Raw genomic sequence first — 19,444 nt, 5'->3', positions numbered from 1 at the left:
AAGCAGATCTCTGTGAGTTCGAGGTCAGTCTGATCTATGGAGCTAGTTACAGGACACAGCCAAAGCTGTTACACAGTGAAACCCTCTAAGAAAAAGAGAGGGGGGGGGGAGTCTATAAGTCTATGTGTGGAAGTTTGGCAGTTAAGGTTCATTATTCCTGGAATACCAATGACTTCAGGCTTTTCCTTTTGGAATGGTCAGCATCTCCAGGACTCCAGGATAAGGGTCTGTCTGACTTTAGGATTCTGGGAGCTCACTGGGGCAGAGCACTGGAGGGGGTTTCCACAACCAGCATTCAGTGTCGACCTACTTCAAAGGAATTCCCACATCCATGCCTCTCCTCCTTTGACCTTTCCCAAACGGAAGCTCAGGTGTCTCCCAGGACAGGAATCAGGCTGGGAAGAGGAAATGCTTCTAAGGATCTAACTAATGTTCAAGTGTTGGACCCTGAAGTCCAATCACCGAGGAGGAGTCGCCCCAAGAGACCACTTTCACACCGCTTGATGTAAAAGCATGAGGATTTAATTCTGTTGCGACAGGATCTTTCAGCATTCGAGAAGCCAAAAGACCCCGAATAGCTGGTACAGGCTACTTTTAAAGTAAAAAACCACAGAAACAAGGGGGGAGTATGGGGGTTGTTTTTCCAACTATTAGGATTGGCTGATTCAAAGGGCTACTAGCAATGATTGGGCTGAGCCATGGGGAGAGAGTGGTTGCTAGATCAGGACAGGTAAGAGGGAAACATCTGTTAATCATCCTAACCTTATCTGAGGAACTGAGTCAATATCCCCTGACCAAGGCCGCAGAACTGAGTCAACATTCAAGGGCTATCTTGCCCCAATTTCAATAACTGAGTTCTATCTGGAGAACATCCACAAGGACACAGGGAGATGGAAAATCCCCAACATTCCAGTACGTGCATGTGTAGTTGTTAGGTCCTTGGTTTCCAGGGGAGGGAGAAGCACTATTGCTGAGAGGCCTCAGAGTTGTCCTAGAGTTTTTCACAAGGATATTTACAAATAGGTTGCTTTGAGCTTTCTTTCTCCCTTTTTGAGAAGCAGCTGCTTTTGCAGATGCTGTGGGAATGAGGCCGGTTCTTCCACTTTCTCCATGTCCGGAAAGAGTCTGGGGTCAGCCAAGACTGGTAACAAACACTGCTTATCTTCTTTCCAGTTCCCAGACGTTCAGTTACCGGGATCTCTATTTTCTTTCTGTCTTTAAAAGATTCATTAAAAGATAGATCAGCCTCTAAAATGTCTGCTACACAAGTTTGAGGACCTGAGTTCAGATCTCCAGAATTTATATAAATAAGTTGGATGCAGAGATGTGTGTGCACCTGTAATGCTAGCATTGGGGAGGAAGGGACACGAGGCTCTCTAGAGCCTGCTGCCCAGCCTCTCCAGATGAAATCAGTGAGCTCCAGGTTTAATTAGAGACCCTTGCTGTGGAAACTCCTTCAGCCAGTGGCCTTTGAGATGCTGGAGCACTTTGGGCATGGTCTATAAAAACAGATGTGAGCTAGTGTGGAACTACTTTATTGTGGCCTTGCCACTCCCAGTCGTACACAACTGCGACACCTGCTGGCCAATAGAGATCATTACACCTACAACAATTTACTGAAAACCCATTAACAAGGTAAGTTCATTTGATTAATAAATAAATTTTAATATTGTATAATAGCAGACAATATCACCACCCATGAATTTAATAACCTTTTTTGCTTATACTATGAATGATATTCTTCAAGACTTATGTGGTTTTTCTGATACATTCATTCTTATGATATTGGGACTTAGCTTTGTTCTTCATATTGTATTCTTAAAAAAAATGATTTGATAGCAGAGTCAAGAATGAGGCACTTTTAAAAATTATACAGTCTTTACAGACTAATAATGAACAGTTAGCTGACAGGATTTATACCACTGAAAATCAAAAGTTAGCTGAAAAACTTAATACCATTAAAAAGGATAACAGCAATTTGATAGACAAAATTCAATACATGTCAATGGATTTTGAAACCTTACAGAAGGGTGCTGGGAAATTATCTAAAAAATTCACCCTGTTAAAACTGACAATTAAAATCTGTTAAAAAGTTATAAGTTAAAGCCGGGCGGTGGTGGCGCACGCCTGTAATCCCAGCACTCGGGAGGCAGAGGCAGGCGGATCTCTGTGAGTTCGAGACCAGCCTGGTCTATGAGAGCTAGTTCCAGGACAGGCTCCAAAACCACAGAGAAACCCTGTCTCGAAAAACCAAAAAAAAAAAAAAAAAATCCAAAAAAAAAAAAAGTTATAAGTTAGCAGATAGAGTATTTCTCCAGGAAGGCAATCTGCAAGCCATCCAAATAATATCCAAAGATGAAAAGTTATCATTAATGGAAAAATTTCATACCTTGAAATCATATGTGCAAAATGAGGACCAAAAGTTATTTGAATTGATGAAATCATTGGAAATATACACAGGTCAAGAGATTCAGGCTTTACAAAAGACAGTGGTAAAAAGATTTAAATCGATTGAGGAAATGATCGAAACCGATAAGCAAGGAAAGGATTTAACATCACCAGTACTTGTCAGAGTCAGAGATGACTTACCAAGAGTTTTAGCTACTTACCCTGAAATCGCCTCTGACAAACCATCAAGTACTAAATACCCAAAAAGATTATTGAAACCTATAAGTATGAACGATCTAAAAGAAATTAATCAAGCAGTAGTATCTTACGGCTTGCATTCACTATTTTCTAGGGAGATGATAAAGACGTGGGCTACCCCACATTATCGGCTTCAATTAGTCTCAGAGGTCCTGGAAGACAGGTCGGAACTACTGTTGAAATACTAGTGGAGAGAAGAGGCAAACATTTTAGAACAACAGGGAAAAGCAAAAGGAGTTGAGTCTTCCCAAGGTCAAATTCCTGGTGAGGGCCCTTATGCTGATCCACAGAATCAAGCTCTTTACGATAAACACATCTTGTCCTTATGCCATACAGCAGCCTTAAATGCTTGGGACAGGATTCAAAAACTAGGAAAAATAATTAAATCATATTTTAGGGTTAAACAAGGCCAAAGAGAGCCCTTTAGTAACTTTTTACAAAGATTAACTGAGGCTGTACAACTAGGAGTAAAGGACCCAGAAGCTAGACGCACACTTATTAGATCTCTGGCTTTTGAAAATGCCAGCTTAGAATGCAAAAAGATATTTATGCCTTTAATGGTTAGATCAGCACCAATGGATGAATGGATCCTGCATACATTGAGGCATTTGACTATAATACTGAGGCTTGGGTAGGAGAAGCAATTTCTAAGAGTATGAGGAGACATCAAAATTCCAAATGTTTTAATTGTGGTAAAATAGGACATTTGAGAATGGATTGTAGACAAAGCATTCCTAAAAATAATGTCTTCTCTGTAAATGGCAAAAATAGAAGGATTATGTGGAAGAAGTGGCAAAGGCCAACACTGGACCAATAAATGTAGATCAACAAAAGACAGACAAGGCAACCAGTTACCAATAGGAAACTCCTTGGGGGGCCTCTTTCAGGCCCCCAGGTCAAACATGGTCCAGCCATTCCCAGTAACTATGGAGGACATGCCTCATTGGGAAAATTAAAAAAAAATCCAGTGCCTGCTTTATAAAAGTGCTGTTCTGGATTATGAAATAAATATTAAAGATAAATCAAAAATTCCAATAGAAAATAGGAAATGTATTTTTTTTGCAGACTTCTATAAATGATCAAAGACCAAAGCTGATAGTGCAAATAAATACATTATAATTGAAGGATTATGGGACATGGGTGTGAATGTGACTATTATTACTCCAGAATCTTGACATCCAAGCTGGTATTCGAGTCCTAGGAATTCGAGTCCTATCTCAAGTGAAACAAAGCACAAGATGGATTAAATGCATAGGGCCAGAAGGATCGAGGGGAAGACTAAGGCCATATGTGGCTAATATCACAGTGAATTTGTGGGGTCATGAGCTACTGCAACAGTGAATACCCATATTAACATTCCGGCAGTCCCAGAAACTTAATTTCTGGAAAGGATATTATAAGGTACTATAAGAAACAGTCACCAGCCATTCAGGTTGTACAAAAACACAAAACAATTAACAAATCTCCAGAGGTACTAATGGCCTTACCTTTAAAATGCTTAACTGAGAAACCAATATGGACTAAGTAATGGCCTTTAACAGAAGAGAAACTACAGGCTTTAGAGCAGCTGGTACAGGAGCAACTAGACGCTCACCACATTGAAGAATCAATCAGCCCTTGGAATTTTCCTGTGTTTGTGGTTAAAAAGAAATCTGGTAAATGGAGAATGGTGGCAGATCCAAGAGCTGTCAGTAAAGTTATTCAGCCTATGGGCCCTCTACAGTCTGGAATTCCTTTCCTTTGCCTTCCTTATTATCTAAAGGATGGCCTCTTATAGTTATTGACTTAAAAGATTATCACCTGGCACAGAAAGAATTGACTGTGATTGAAGGGAAATCATAGAAGGCATATATGGATCAGGTGGATCCAAATCTTAACTGCATTCTTGTCATATTGCCTTTCAGAATTTCCCCTACAGGAATTTTGATGCAGAGGGAAGATATTATCTTGGAATTGGTCTTTTTACCACATAAACTGAGTAAAAAATTAAAAATGTACATGGAAAAGGTCTCTGAATTAATTATAAAAGGAAAATTGAGACTTCATCAACTAGCAGGAATAGACCCAGCAGAGATTCTAGTGCCTGTTACTAATGATAAAATTAAAGAATTATGGGAAGACAATGAACCCTGGCGAAGAGCTTGTGCTATTTTTTTTTTTAGGAGAGATTAATAGCAACTATCCACAAACCGATAGAATTAACCTTATAAAGAGAACTACTTGGATTCTTCCCCGCACTGTGACACACCAATAACTGGAGCCTGTACATTCTGTACTGATGTGAATAAATCAGGGAAGGCAGATTACAAATGAGAAGATTTAAGTAAGGTAGAACAAAGCCCTTATAATTCTGTTCAAAAGCCAGAATTCTATGCTATTTTCATGGTACTAAGGGATTTTTAAAAACCTCTCAATATAGTTGCTGATGTGCAATATGCCAAAAGAGTTGTCTTCCATATTGAAACCACTAAATTTATACCAGATAATACAGTATTGACTTCATTATTCATCCAGAATCAAGATATAACCAGGAATAGGCTTTGTTCCATATACATAACATACATTCGATGCCATACAGGTCTGCCAGGTCATCTAGCACAAGGTAATGCAAAAATTGATCGATTATTGATTGGAAATGTGCTGAAGGCCTCGGAATTTCAGAAAAAAAAAACATGATGTCAATAGCAAAGGTTTAAAGAAAGAGTTTTCTATTACATGGCAACAAGCTAAGGCGATGTCCTACTTGCTCTTTCTATAATCAAACACCGCTACCTGCAGGGAGTAACCCAAAGGGTACTCAAAGGAACGAAATCGGGCAGATGAATGTGTTCTAATGGAGGAAGGTCATTGACTAATAAAGAAACTGCCTTGGCCCATTTGATAGGCCAGCCTTTAGGTGGGTGGAGTGAATAGAACAGAATGCTGGGAAGAAGGGAAGTGAGCTCAGACGGCATGCCTGCTCCTCTCCAGGGCAGATGTGATGAAGCTCCAACCCAGGATGGACATAGGCTAGAATCTTCCCGGTAAGCGCACCTTGGAGTGCAACACACATTAATAGAAATGGGTAATCAAGATGTAAGAATTAGCCAGTAAGAAGCTAGAGCAAATGGGCCCTGCAGTTTTTAAATGAATACAATTTGTGTGTTGTTATTTTGGGGCATAAGCTAGCCAGGCAGCTGGGAGCTGGGTGGCAGGAACGCAGTCCGCAGCTCCCTTCAACAGTGTTTCACTTTACAGAATTTAGAAAATTAAAATATGTACACCACACCATTGACATCTATTCAGGTTTTCAATGAGCAACTGCTTTGAGCTCAGAAAAGGCTGATTCAGTAATTACACATTTATTAGAAGTTATGGTCATCATGGGTATACCTGCACAAACAAAGACAGACAATGGTCCAGCATATGTCTCTATGAAAATAAAACAGTTTTTTGCTTATTATATTACAGGTATACCAAACAATCCTACAGGTCAGGCAGTTAAAGAAAGACCAAATTGAACTATAAAGGATATGTTAAACAAACATAAAGAGATGGAAAATACCCCCAGAAATGATTGCATGATGTTTTATTAACCTTGAACTTTTTTTTTTTTTTTTTTTTTTTTTTGGTTTTTCGAGACAGGGTTTCTCTGTGGTTTTGGAGCCTGTCCTGGAACTAGCTCTTGTAGACCAGGCTGGTCTCGAACTCACAGAGATCCGCCTGCCTCTGCCTCCCAAGTGCTGGGATTAAAGGTGTGAGCCACCACCGCCCGGCTAACCTTGAACTTTCTTAATGAAAATGAGAAAGGAACAACAGCAGCAGAGAGACATTGGATAATAGAAAAATCTTCTGAATTAAATCAGCCAGTGTATTTCATGGATATGTTAGCCTCACAATGGAAACCAGGAGATGTGCTACGTTGGGGAAGGGGTTTCACTCTTGTTTCCACAGGAAAATAAAAGCTATAGATACCATCAAAATTTATAAAGAGTCAGTTTGAAAAAGAAACCTCTTGAGAAAGAGAAATAACAGCTTATCCACAGAGGTGACGATCATTCAGGTGGTAAGGAAACCTCATAGTGTTTGGGGCAGGGTTCTGTTCTTGTCTTTGCAGGAAAATACTCATCTTCAAAAAACTCTAGAGACCTTGAACATCTAGATGCCTAAAGAAGAAAAGATAACTATCCAGAAAGAATCACCAAGCAAAGAAAAATCTGACTTATAATACCATATCCTCTGTAGGGTAAAATTTCATTACCTGAATACACACACACACACACACACACACACACACACTTAAAAATTAAAGCTGGCTTTGGAGTTGGACAATGGCTATCCTCTAAATCCAAGCATGTTTTTAAAAGAAAATTTCAGAATTTCTGTCTCATATCAGTAGCCATCTGGTATGGGACAGAAAGAAGAAAGACTGCCAAACCTTGCCAAGACAGGGTAAGACGGTTTTAAAATTTCTTCCTGCCTCTGAAAATAGTCTGTCAGTTACTCTAGGCCTTAGCCAGAGTTGGTTGCCCCAACGTTGCAAATGAGGCTGGGTGATTGCCCAGGTAGTCAGTTGTCTCTGTCATTTATTGCACATTTTGGAAGTTGCTTGATTGCACTTCCTGCTTACTAAAGTAATGTTTCCGTTCTCAGGTCTTCAATGGGGTTGAAGATTATAGTTGGAGTTACTTTCCTCTCATGACTTACCCAAGCCATTTCTAATACAAGACTTAGACTTCTTAGGATAGGATAATTATTAAAACATTTAACATGTTTCATGCTTAATATTGTTTATGCTGGTTGTAATTCTAATTTTTTATACTTGATATCTGTTCTTATTGTATATAGTTTTGTATTGGGTTTGGAACTCTTGTATTTTGACAAAACGGGGAGGTGCTGTAGGAACTCCTTCAGCCAATGGCCTTTGAGATGCTGGACCACTTTGGGCATGGTCTTGGGTATTATAAAAATAGATGTAGAAACATGTGCATCCTCTCTTGGCTGCTGGATTTGGTTCCTGTTCCCTGCTCGTGCAGAAGACTGCCAAGTCTCTGTGACTGTCGAGTCTGTGAGTCTACCCCTAAATAAAAAACCCTTTGTTATACTCCATTCTGAGCTAGTGTGGGACTACTTCATTGTTATCACATACAGACCCTTGTCCAAAAAAAAAAAAAAAACTAAGGTGGAGTGTTGCATTAGTCCCTCTCCCTCTCCCTCTAATTGCACACACACATAATCAACATTATATATTGTGTGTATGCAATTAATTTTAATGGCTTACAGGTTGCAGTCCAACACTGGCTAGCTGTGAATGGAAAGTCCAGGAATCTAGTAGTTGCTCAGTCCCACAGGGCTGGGTGTCCCAGCTGGTCTTCTGTATATACTGGAATCCTGAACAAATGGGCTTCAATGCAGAATGAAGATGCTAGCAAGGCAAGGGCAAACAGACAAAGAGCAAAAGCTTTACTTCTTCCATGTCATTATATAGGCTTCCAACAAAAAATGTGGTCCATATTAAAGATGTGTCTTCCCAACTCAAGATACAGTTCAGAGGTGTGTCTTCCTACTTCAAAGGTCCAGACTAGAAGTAGGTTCACTCACTTTTCAAACTAAGCAGGAAATCTCTCACAGGTGTGCCCACCTTTTCTGGCTTGTAGTTCCAGATATAGTTGACAACGAAGAAGAGCCGTCGCAAGAGTGACAGAAGACACCAACATTGCATCTAGATATATGTACACATGCATGTGTGCACATACTCTCATGTGCACAGAGATTCCACTCAATCATATATGCAAATGCATTTGAAAACAAAACATTACTTTGCTGTGTGTTTCTGGGTCCTGTGCTGAGGAGCTCTGCACCATTTATGAGAACACCATTGGATACACATGGCAAATCCCCTCTAGTAGGATATGCACTTGTCTTAGGGTTTCTATTGCTGTGAAGAGACACCATGACCACAGCCACTCCTATTAAGGAAAACATTTCATTGGGGCTGGCTTACAGTTTCAGAGGTTTAGTCTATTATCATCGTGGCTGGAAGCATGGTGGCATGTGGGCAGATATGGTGCTGGAGAAGGAGTTGAGAGTTCTACATCTAGATTCACAGGCAGCAAGAAGAAGGTCACTCTGGGTATGGATTGGGCATCTGGGACTTCAAAGCCTGCCTCCAGTGACACACTTTCTCCAACAAGGCCACTTCCTATGGGCCGATGGGGGCTCCTTTTATTCAAACCACCACAGCACTTTTCCTAGTCAAAAGCAAAACTTCAAGGTTAGGGAAAGATAGTTCAGCAATTAAGAGTACATATTGCTCTTTCAGAGGACCTGAGTTCCATTCCCAGCACCCACTCACGTGGCTCACAACCACCTATAACTTCAGCTCCAGAGGATCCAACACTATCTTCTGGACTCCATAAGCAGCCACACTCATATACAGATAAATATAAATAAAAAATAGCCAAGTGTATGGCACACAACTTTAGTCCCAGCACTCAAGATGTAAAGACAGACAGATCTCTGTGAGTTGAAACCTAGCCTAATCTACAGAGTTCCAGGCCGGTTACATAGTGAGGTTATCTATTTATCTATCATATATATATATATATATATTGTTAATATATATATTAATATATATAATATATTATATATATATTAATATATATTAACAAAACTGAACATCCTGAAATGCTTATTTGGTTTTCCTCAAACTCAATGAAAATAGATGTTTGGATGTGAGTTTCTGTGGTTTGAGTAGTACGTTCCCACAACATTCCTGTATTGAACCTTAACCCCCAGTGTAATGGTATTTAAAGATAGGGGCCTGGAGGATTGGGGTGATTAGGTCATGAGGTAGAACCTTTATGAATTAGATTAATACTCTTTTTTTTTTCCTTTTTTTGGTTTTTCGAGACAGGGTTTCTCTGTGGTTTTGGAGCCTGTCTTGGAACTAGCTCTTGTAGACCAGGCTGGTCTCGAACTCACAGAGATCCGCCTGCCTCTGCCTCCCAAGTGCTGGGATTAAAGGCGTGCGCCACCACCGCCCGGCTTAGATTAATACTCTTAAAAGAAGATACCGTCGTCGCGGGCCCCTCTCCCTCATCAGGTGGGGATAGGAAAAGCTGGTCGTCTGCAAACCAGGGAACCGACTTTCCAGACACTGCATCGGCAAGTGTCTCGCTTGACCCTAGACTTCTCAGTCTCCGGAATTTTGAGATATAATTTCTATTATTTAGGCCCTTAAGTCTATAGCATTGGTATGCCAGCCAGAATACACTGAAACATACCTCCACATTCTTCTCATTATGAAGTGCTATGGTGTGTGTGTGTGTTACCTCCACATAGATCTTCTCATTATGAAGTGCTGTGGGATGTATGTGTGAGTGTAGGGTGTGTGTGAGAGAGTCCCTGTCCCCTGGGCGCCTTAGCAGAGACTGACAGGAAATGAGAAAAGATCAGAGTTCCGGAAATGGGATACAGGGGCGAGATCAGAATCACTGTGACCCGGACCCCACCCCACCCACCCTCCAAAAAAAGCTCTCAGAGACTGCACATACACCATTTCCCTGTTCTGTCACTAACCATATGTCACTCAATCTTGACACGTTTGTCTCCTCGATTGTTAAATGAGAAATTTAAAAAGCGAATCTGAAAACGATCCCGGACTTGGTTCCATAGCACTAAGATATACTGACTGCTTATTATGAGCTGGATACCTAGTTGCGTCTTGTAGGATACACGAGAACTGCTTGCTTACTTAGTACAGTTGGCAGAATCATGGGCAAAAACAAAACAACGTGCAGGGATTCGCAGTACTCTTCCACGTTCTACTGGACGGCGTTGCACAATTTAGTACGTAAATAGCTATTGGGGGCTCATTCTGGAATGTTGTCTGTGGTTCCTGGCTGTAGAAATTTAAGGAAACTCACAGACCACTCCAGGACCAAGACACAACTGCAAATGGTTTGAGAGCTGGGGAGGATTAGTAACATAGGAACTTTTTTTTCCTGGCTGCCTAGGCGACCCGACAGGAAGTACGCGAAGGACCGCACGGCTGCGCAGCCGCAGTGGGGCTCTGTCGCCGCGGTAACGAACGCTGGCTTCTTGTCTCGCTATGAACGCCCGGGTAGCTCGGGCCGGGTGGGCCCGGGGGCTCTGGGGACGTCGCGCCGCCTCGAGCCACGGGGAGCCGCCCCCGGACGCCGTGGACGTGGCGGAGCTGCTGCGGGACGCCAGCTCGGCCGAGGAGGGGGCCCAGGAGGCGGTGGCGCGGCGGCCGCCCGCGCGCTGCTCGGTGCTGCTCTTTCCCGGCCAGGGTAGCCAAGCGGTCGGCATGGGGGGCGGCCTGCTCGGCTTCCCGCGCGTGCGCCAGCTCTACGAGACCGCGCACCGGGTGCTGGGCTACGATCTGCTGGAGCTGTGCCTGCGCGGGCCTCAGGAGGACCTGGACCGCACGGTGCACTGCCAGCCCGCCGTCTTCGTGGCCTCTCTGGCTGCCGTGGAGAAGCTACATTATCTGCAGCCGGCGGTGAGCTGAGGAGAATCTGCTGGGTCTTCAGTCTGGTCTTACTTATAGGTTCCCACTGTTAGTATTCTAGACCCTCTGCACAAAACAAGAATTCTTGCTCCAGGGATGTTTGCATCTTAGAAGAGACAGACAGTTCACACTTAATGCACCGAGTTAATATAGTACATTCAGGATGAATGTGTTGGGCCGGAGAGATGGCTCTGAAGTAAGAGGACCTGGGTTCTGTTCTCAACACCCATGTGGTGGTTCACAACTATCCATAACTCCAGTTCCATGGGATCCGACACTGTTTTATGACTTCTGTGGGCACCAAATATATGCACCATGTGCACATAACATTCAAGCAAGCAAAACATAAATATACATAAATCTTTTTTTTAATTTTCATTTATTTATGTATTGAGGGACTCAATATAGAAAAGGTTCAGAGCACTGGCTGCTCTTCCAGAGGACCCAGGTTCAATTCTCAGCACCCACATGGCAGCTCAGAACTGTCTGTAACTCCAGTTCCAGGGGATCCTGGTCTACACAGCAAGTTTCAGGTCAATCAGGGCTACACAGTGAGACCCTGTCTGAAAAAGAAAATGGCATGGCAGATATTATAGCATGTGACTTTACTTGCTGTTAAAATAGAGTAATACCAGGGCAATCCATGTTAGCTGGTGCTGGCTGAGACCCTCTGTTTTACCTTCACAGCCACGCTGTAAGATGCAATGACAGAGGCTCAGCTACAGGAATGAGTATGGTCCTGTGACACATTTCCTTAATGTTTACTGTGTTTACTTTGGGCCAAGGCTGTGCTTTTTATAGAGATTAGCATTACTTACTTAATATTAGTATAAAGTAGGTCTGGGGGACTGAAGTCCAGTTCTCTGTGGCCTGGAGAATCATACTTTTCTTTGGTTGGGAGCATGGGACAGATGAACTGTAATGTGGCTGTGTTGTCAGTGACCTCAAAATCCTCTAGCTTCAGTCTCAGTGCTGCGATGACAGCCATGAGTGGCCTTGGCAGTGTGCATGAAATTTCTTCCACCTGTGTGCCCAAGAAACTGCTCTGGCATTGCAGAGAAGGCAAGAGCACCCAGAGCTCTGGGTCATGGTGTGACTAGGATTGGCTCTCGTCCGTCTTTCTCCGGAAGGTCCTCGTCCATAAAGGGCTAGACTTGGGTTGCCGGCCCAGCTCTGTGTGTCCTCTTCTAGCTGGAGTACCAGGCCATTAGAATCGGCTCATGGTGACACTTAATTGCCCTGCCAATTCCCAGGTGCATACCCGGGACTGAACTCTTGCTGCGGGTTCAGCCTCATGTTCTGCTCTGTCACCACAGGTCATTGAGAACTGTGTTGCTGCAGCTGGATTCAGTGTGGGGGAGTTTGCAGCCCTTGTGTTTGCTGGAGCCATGGAGTTTTCTGAAGGTATACCAGGAGTTTGGCTTGTGCAGGGTGTGTTCTTGCTGGGCTCAGTGGGGACAGGGGACTCTGGACAGTGGTGCTGGACCCACTCCAAGGTTGTCACGAAGGGAGCACAGGGCTGAAGATGACCCTGGAGCTCAAGGCCGAATTCCACTGATTCCCCTCTGAAGCCTGAAGGATTCAATGCAGGTTTACTGTTTACGTGTGATCTCATGAAGTCTGGTCCTTTGGTCACCTTCCTTCATTGCCCCCTGCATTCTTTTTTTTAATTACATAAAACTGTGCTGTGTGAGTGCATGTGCGCATGCATGCACATGCCATGGCGTATGTAAGGTCAGGAGTACTTTGTTCATTGCCTAGTGTATGTATGCAAAGCCCACTCCCAGCATCCACTTGAGTGCAGGGAACTGAACTTGGATCCTCTGCAAGAGCAGTTAGTACTCTTAATCGACGAGCCATCTTTCCAGATTTTTTCCTAAGAATTTTTTTTGCTGAAGCTGGGCACAGTAGCATATGTTTGTAGTCTTGGCCTCTTGGGAGATTGTAGCAAGAAGCTCACCTGAACTGAGCTGGGGGCTTGCGCCCTTAATCCTAGCACTTGGAGAGGCAGGTGGATCTATGTGAGTAAGCCAGCCTGGTCTACATATCAAGTTCTATACCCACCAGGGCTACGTAGTGAAATCATGTCTCAAAGAGGGTAGGGAGGATTTGAGTTCAGTTCTAGCCTAGGTAACATTCTATCTGAGAGAGAGTTGGGGGTGGAAGGGAAGGAGAGGCACAGACAGACAGACAGACAGGCTTGCATACACACACACACACACACACGAGTGAGAGAGCGAAAGCAGATACAAGTAACTAACTGGCTGATCAGTTCATTTATTAAAGTTTGCTTTATAGATCAATATAGGGAAGGGACTTAAATGCACATTTCTCGGGAATTGAGACCCAGGTGGCCAACAAGTACATGTTTATCAACAATGGTTATCAAAAAATGCAGGTCAGCCCACACGAACAGCATTTCATACCCTATGTGAGAGGAGGGTTGAGAATATGCAGAAATCAGCTCAGGTTCCAGCTTTTTAGAATACAAATAGTTCAGCCACTGTACAGTTAAGTTGTAAAATGAAGTGTCCACAATGCATGAATCCAATTGGTAGAAGGGGCAGATCCTCCAGGGATTGGAGGAGGAAAAGGGAATGAGGTGTTTTTGAGGGATTGGTGCCGGGCACTGAACCTATGGCCTGAAGCGTGTTAGGCAACACTCTGCTACTGAGCTCTATCTCCAGCCCCAATGCTGGGTTTTGCTTGTTTTTTTTTTTTATTTTTTTAGACCAGGGTTTTGCTGTATGTCCCTGACTGTCCCAGAACTCACTCTTTATACCAGGCTGGCCTTGAACTCACAGAGATCCACCTGCCTCTGCCTCCCAAGTGCTGGGATTAAAGTTGTGCACCACCACTGCCTGGCTTCCCAGTGCTGTTTTCAAAAGCATATTACTGTTATGGACGTGGTAGCAGTGTCTCCATTCCTGTTGAAAGCACTGGCTTTGTAGTTTTGCGTGTGCAGTTTACAGAACCACAGCATATCACAGGTGTGTGCTACATGTCTTTGTGTGGCATCTGTCACAGTAACATGGGAGAGATGTTCACACTTACCCTTCACCTTCTTTGCTTTTTCTCCTGCTTCCTGTCAACAGTTCTACATATGTGTGCCCACAATTGTCCAGGGCTTGGCTGGCAGTCTCTGCCTCTGCCCCACCATCCCGCTTTGCTGGGTTATAGGCTTACATAGCCATGCTTGACTTCTCATGTATGAGAAGTGCTAAGGATTTGAACTCGGGTCGATCCTGTGCAGTATGTGTGCCCCTATGCTGTGACCACTAGCACAGCAGATAAAGATGGTCAGAACTGTGGCCCCTGGACTGGCAGTCAGCACCACTGTCACTATTCCCCTTGATGACGGCTCACCCTCCGTTTCAGTTAGACTTCCAAACGCACTTCTATCTGGATAGGTCTGTACGCAGTGAAAGTCCGAGCCGAAGCCATGCAAGAAGCATCTGAAGCTGTCCCCAGTGGGATGCTGTCTGTCCTTGGCCAGCGTCAGACCAATTTCACCTTTGCCTGCATGGAAGCCCAGGAGCACTGCAAATCCTTGGGCATAGAGAACCCGGTGTGCCAGGTGTCCAACTACCTCTTTCCTGACTGCAGGGTCATCTCAGGACACCTTGAGGTTAGTGTTGATGGGAGTCACGCTACAGACTCCAGTCCATGTGGAGCAGGGAGTCTGTGAGGGCCCAGTGGGAGGGTGCGTGCCTTGCTGAGCACGGCCTGGAGAAAATGACTGAGGGCCGGGGGTGTGTTTGGCAGAGCGAGTGCTTCAGAGGGGAGCAGAAGCCAGGGTATCACCTGCTCCCCAGCAGATGGAATTCTGAACCAGTCGCCTGGCTCATGGGTCAGGTCATGTCATGTCCATGCTATGCCTGCAACCTGGATGCTTGCTTTCATAGAAGAGCTGTTTGCTGTAGCTTTGTGCTTTTTTTTTTTTACCTTTTTTTCTTTTCTTTTTTCTTTTTTTTTTGGGGGGGGGGAGGTAGGATTTCCCTTGGTTGCCCTGGAACTTACTCTGTAGACCAGGCTGGCCTCAAACTCACAGAAATCCATCTGCCTCTGCCTTATGAGCACTACTGCCAGATGCCTGGTTTTTTTCTTAAGTGTATGATTTTGCATTTGAGTGCTCGATCCTCTGCCGGCTGCTGCTTCTCCAAGTGTCACTAGCACTAGGGACATAAGACCCATTAGAGTTCGTGTTGTCCAAGTGTGACAACACGACAGCAGTCCAGGGACACAGTAAGGGCCAGGCCAAGCACAAGTGGAGGGGCAGGAGCCCTGTAGAAGTGGCAGCTGGGGGCCCAATGCTACCTTGAGATGCCAGGGAAGTGCAGCGAGAATCTGTGTACTGGCCAGTTATCACATGTCTAACTCCCTCATTGCCAGTCCACCATCGGATAGAAGGTATCCTTATCCCATTTCACAGAAAAGGAAGCGGAGATGGAGAAACAAGAGCCAGAAGTTTGAGAGTCTTTGTAGCCTATGCTGGTCTTGAACTCACAACGCTGTCACAAGCATGTGCCACTAAAGGCCAAATTTGAAGCCCAGTACTGGGCTGCAGGCACATGCTTATAAACCTAGCACTTGGGAGGCGAAGGGAAAATGATTTGGCCACATAATGAGTTCAAGGCTAGTAACTACAGCCTTGTCTCAAAAATAACGACATATTATGGTTCATATCTTTAACCCCAGCATTTGGGAAGCAGAGGCAGGAGGATATCTGAGTTCAAGGCCAGTGTGGTCTACAGTGAGTTCTAGGTGAGCTCACTACATAGTGAGATCCTGACTCAAAATCCAAACAAAACTGCACACGCACAGTTCTTTGCCACTGACCCCATGTCCTCTTTCTGGTGGTTTCCTCTCGCTATTTGGGCCACCTTAGCTGGTGTCTTAAAACACTACCTCCGAACCTGTGAGCGCCACAGCCCCTTGGGGGCTAACCTGACATGGTAGGTCACACTGGTCAGTTCTAGGCCAATGGTTTCTACTAAACAGCCATGGTCACATCTTAGTTGGGGCAGATGCATGTCAACTCCCCCACAAAAATAAATAATTAAATAAATAAAACCACCAGGGGACTGGAGAGGTGATGGTACAGAGGTTAGGAGCACTTGTTCTCACAGAGGACCCACGTTTGGTTTTCAGAACCCATATGATCTTTACAACCATGTATAACTTCAGTTCCAGGGAATCAGGCTCCCTCTTCTATTGTCATCAGACACCAGGCATGAGTGTGGCACCCATGCAGGCAAAGCACTCATACACATAATAAAATAAATCAGAAAGAAAGACAGACAGACAGACTGCTGGGCATTGACTGCAACCAGGTTAACTAGAATTGAAAAAGTGAACTAAGGTGATAGCTGAAGATGCACACTTGTGATCCTAGCACCCAGGAAGCTCAGCCAGAGGATTGTGAGTACAAAGCTAACTTGGGCTCTGCACAGTGGCCTTGTCTCAAAAAGCCAAGGGCTGAGTGTGCACCTCAGTGGAGAAGTCTTGCTTTGCACGCACAGACCCCTGGTGGGTTCCATCCCAGCACCCCCTGCCACACACACATAAGGATTCCAGCAATGGCTGAAACTTTTGCTTCTGTGAGTAAGATTCCTCATTTTTCCCCATCAGGCCCTGCAGTTTCTCCGGAAGAATTCTGCTAAGTATCACTTCAGGCGCACCAAGATGTTGCCGGTGAGTGGTGGCTTCCATACCTGCCTCATGGAGCCAGCCGTGGAGCCCCTGGTGAAAATTCTAGACACGATTAACATCAAGAAGCCACTGGTTGCTGTCCACTCCAACGTCAGTGGACATAAATACATGCATCCCCAACACATCCGGAAGCTGCTGGGGCAGCAGGTGGTGTCTCCAGTGAAGTGGGAACAGACAATGCACTGTATCTACCAGCGAAAGAAGGGCACTGAGTTCCCCAGCACCTTTGAAGTGGGCCCCGGGCGGCAGCTGGGAAGCATCTTGAAGAGCTGCAACGGGCAGGCATGGAAGTCCTACAGCCACGTGGATGTGATGCAGACCAGCGTGGATCCTGATCACCGAGGGCCTTGAGTGGATAGCCCCAGCATGAGCCTCTCTACCTGCCCCTTCCTCAGACTAGAGGACAGTGGTCACTCAGCCCTCGAGTGCCACATTGTGTGACTCAACCCATCCCCACACCTGACAAGACATCTGGCTGCAGGGGGGAAGAATTCCTATGCAGACCACCTGCCCAGCCAGCTGCTCTGCCTCTGCACCCAGCCATGCCCCTCAGTGAATCCAGCAAGGGCAAGCCTGGGCCAGCCTTATACTTGTCCTCTTGGTGCCATGGACACACTGCTTGGCTTCAATCCAGGCCTGGTGCCAGAGGGGCACATCAGCCACCTGTGTCATGCTGCTCACCCAGGGTTGAGGTCATAGCTTCTTTGGCCTTGAATCTGTCCAGTGGCCTTGGCAGCCACTTTGTCCTTACTTCACTTGACAGCTGGGAGATTGAGTGCCACATACTGTACATATCCAAGAAGCACATATTAAGTGCCTGCTGTTTGCCCTAGAGTGGGTGGTCCCTCATAGAAGAAAACTGGAGCAAGGTGCGGGATGTATCTGGGCAAGAAAGATGGCCTGGGATCCTGACTGCCCTAGGCCAGCCCCAGTTCATCCACGGAGAGACCCTACCACCAAACTGTCTACAGGACAGTGGTCACTGCAGAATCAGCTGTGTCTATGGCTTCCCTCACAGCACAGCCTGCTCCACAGCAGGAATAGAGCGGAGCTCCTGGGAGGACACAGAATAAATGAGAGTCTTTCTAAAGCTGCCTGGCTGGCTTTCTCATTCAGTGATGCTGGGAGTCTTGGGAAGGGAGCCCATGAACTTGTTCTGTTGTTGGGGAGACCTGCACCTGATCTGGACAGCAGCCTCCAGACAGGACTTGTCCTATTGCCCAACTGTCCCCATGCTTGTGCAACTGTCCTTGGTCCTGGCCAGTGGTACTTTCAGGTCTTGTGACCTCCAGATGCCCTGTGGATTTCAACAGAAATGCGAGTGTAGTTTGCACCACCCCAAGTGAGCACATCCATCTAGCTGAGACAGGAGACTGGCTTTAACTCTGAGCTTGACATCAAGCAGGCAGAGCAGTCTATAAATGAGGACTCTGGACAGCCATCAGCATTTGCTTGCAGGGGATTGGCTCCTGTGGTAACACTCTGGGCTCCAGGTCTGGAGCACCATGGCCTGGCTGTCTATAGGGCAGCTACCCACTCAGAAGCTTGTGCTCGCCTCTCCTGAGCCCAGCATGAGGTTGACTTGAACCAGGGCAATCCAGGTGACAGCACATGGGGCATGGTCAGTCCCATCCAATGTGGTCACAAGACAGACTCCAGATGCTCCTACATCCTTATCACCTCAGGGAAGTTGCCCACTGTCCCAGAACCCTCCATCCCTCCTTGGGCCTGCTGCAGGGGAGTGGTGTGAAGATTCTCAGACTGAAGCCGCTGTGGTAAGTGTGGCAAGTCTCTGTCCCCACTCGTGAGCACTGGGGAGTCATCCCAGTTCGCTGGTAACCAGGAACTGGTCTCACTGAAGACTGAACCTGGAACATAGCTTGGGGTTGGGCTCTGGTGTTTAGTTTTGTGTCTTGAAAGAGGAGTGCCCAAAGCAGGTGGCTTTTGTTCTAAACAGCATTTGTGGATACCCTAGAGGCCTGGGGCAGCTGGGACAGGATGGGAGGTGACACCTACTGGACTGGTGCCAACTCAGAAATACCCAAGGCTCAGGAGCTGAGGAAAGTCCAGAGAAGCGGGAGTGCAGGTGTTCTGGTGTGGCCTCAGGTTCCCACTGCCTGGAGTGAGGTTCCAGCGTGAGGGTCATAACTGCCTTGCTGAAGAGAGGGCCTAGAGCCTGCGACCATGCAGCTAGGAGGCTCACTGAGGCCCCTGGGGCTAATGGTGGTCTGTGGCAAACATGGGTGGGAACTGACTGACATCTGCCCAGGCCAGGAAGGCCTTTCCTCGTCTCTGGAGCAGAGCTCATTCTGGCTCCTGCCATCTGCCGCCACAGTCGAGTTAGTTCCTGTCCCAGGAATGAGCCAGCCTGACAGCCACCCCTGGTCACAGCCCTGCAGGCTAACATCCCACCGTCAGTCTCCTGACCCTTGGTCTGGATGCCAGGTTGCCCCATCTCCCAAAATGGCTCTTCTCAGGGAGGTTTTGCTATGTGGTCCTGTCCTCCCAGGAAGGGCACCGAGGCTGCAAGATATGACCAAGGTGGTAACGGACATAAGACTGCAGAAACTG

At 45.7% G+C, this 19,444-nt stretch overlaps 1 protein-coding gene across 2 annotated transcripts in view; it reads left to right on the top strand.

The window, feature by feature from the left end:
* The first annotated feature begins 10,699 nt into the window (after positions 1-10,699).
* The window catches only part of Mcat (malonyl-CoA-acyl carrier protein transacylase), an 11,525-nt gene continuing 2,780 nt past the window's right edge, over positions 10,700-19,444 (top strand). For both annotated transcript variants that reach the window (XM_057792150.1, XM_057792149.1), the window contains exons 1-4: positions 10,700-11,152; positions 12,478-12,565; positions 14,572-14,789; positions 16,793-18,648. In XM_057792150.1, the coding sequence (XP_057648133.1) occupies positions 10,739-11,152; positions 12,478-12,565; positions 14,572-14,789; positions 16,793-17,224 (1,152 nt within the window). In that variant the 5' untranslated portion in view covers positions 10,700-10,738 and the 3' untranslated portion in view covers positions 17,225-18,648. The remainder of the gene's footprint in view (positions 11,153-12,477; positions 12,566-14,571; positions 14,790-16,792; positions 18,649-19,444) is intronic.

Source organism: Chionomys nivalis, chromosome 17 (genome assembly GCF_950005125.1).
Source record: "Chionomys nivalis chromosome 17, mChiNiv1.1, whole genome shotgun sequence".
NCBI classification, from domain to species: Eukaryota; Metazoa; Chordata; class Mammalia; order Rodentia; family Cricetidae; genus Chionomys; species Chionomys nivalis.
Note: the sequence above shows the minus strand (reverse complement) of the source record. Positions and strands in the feature narration are given on the sequence as shown.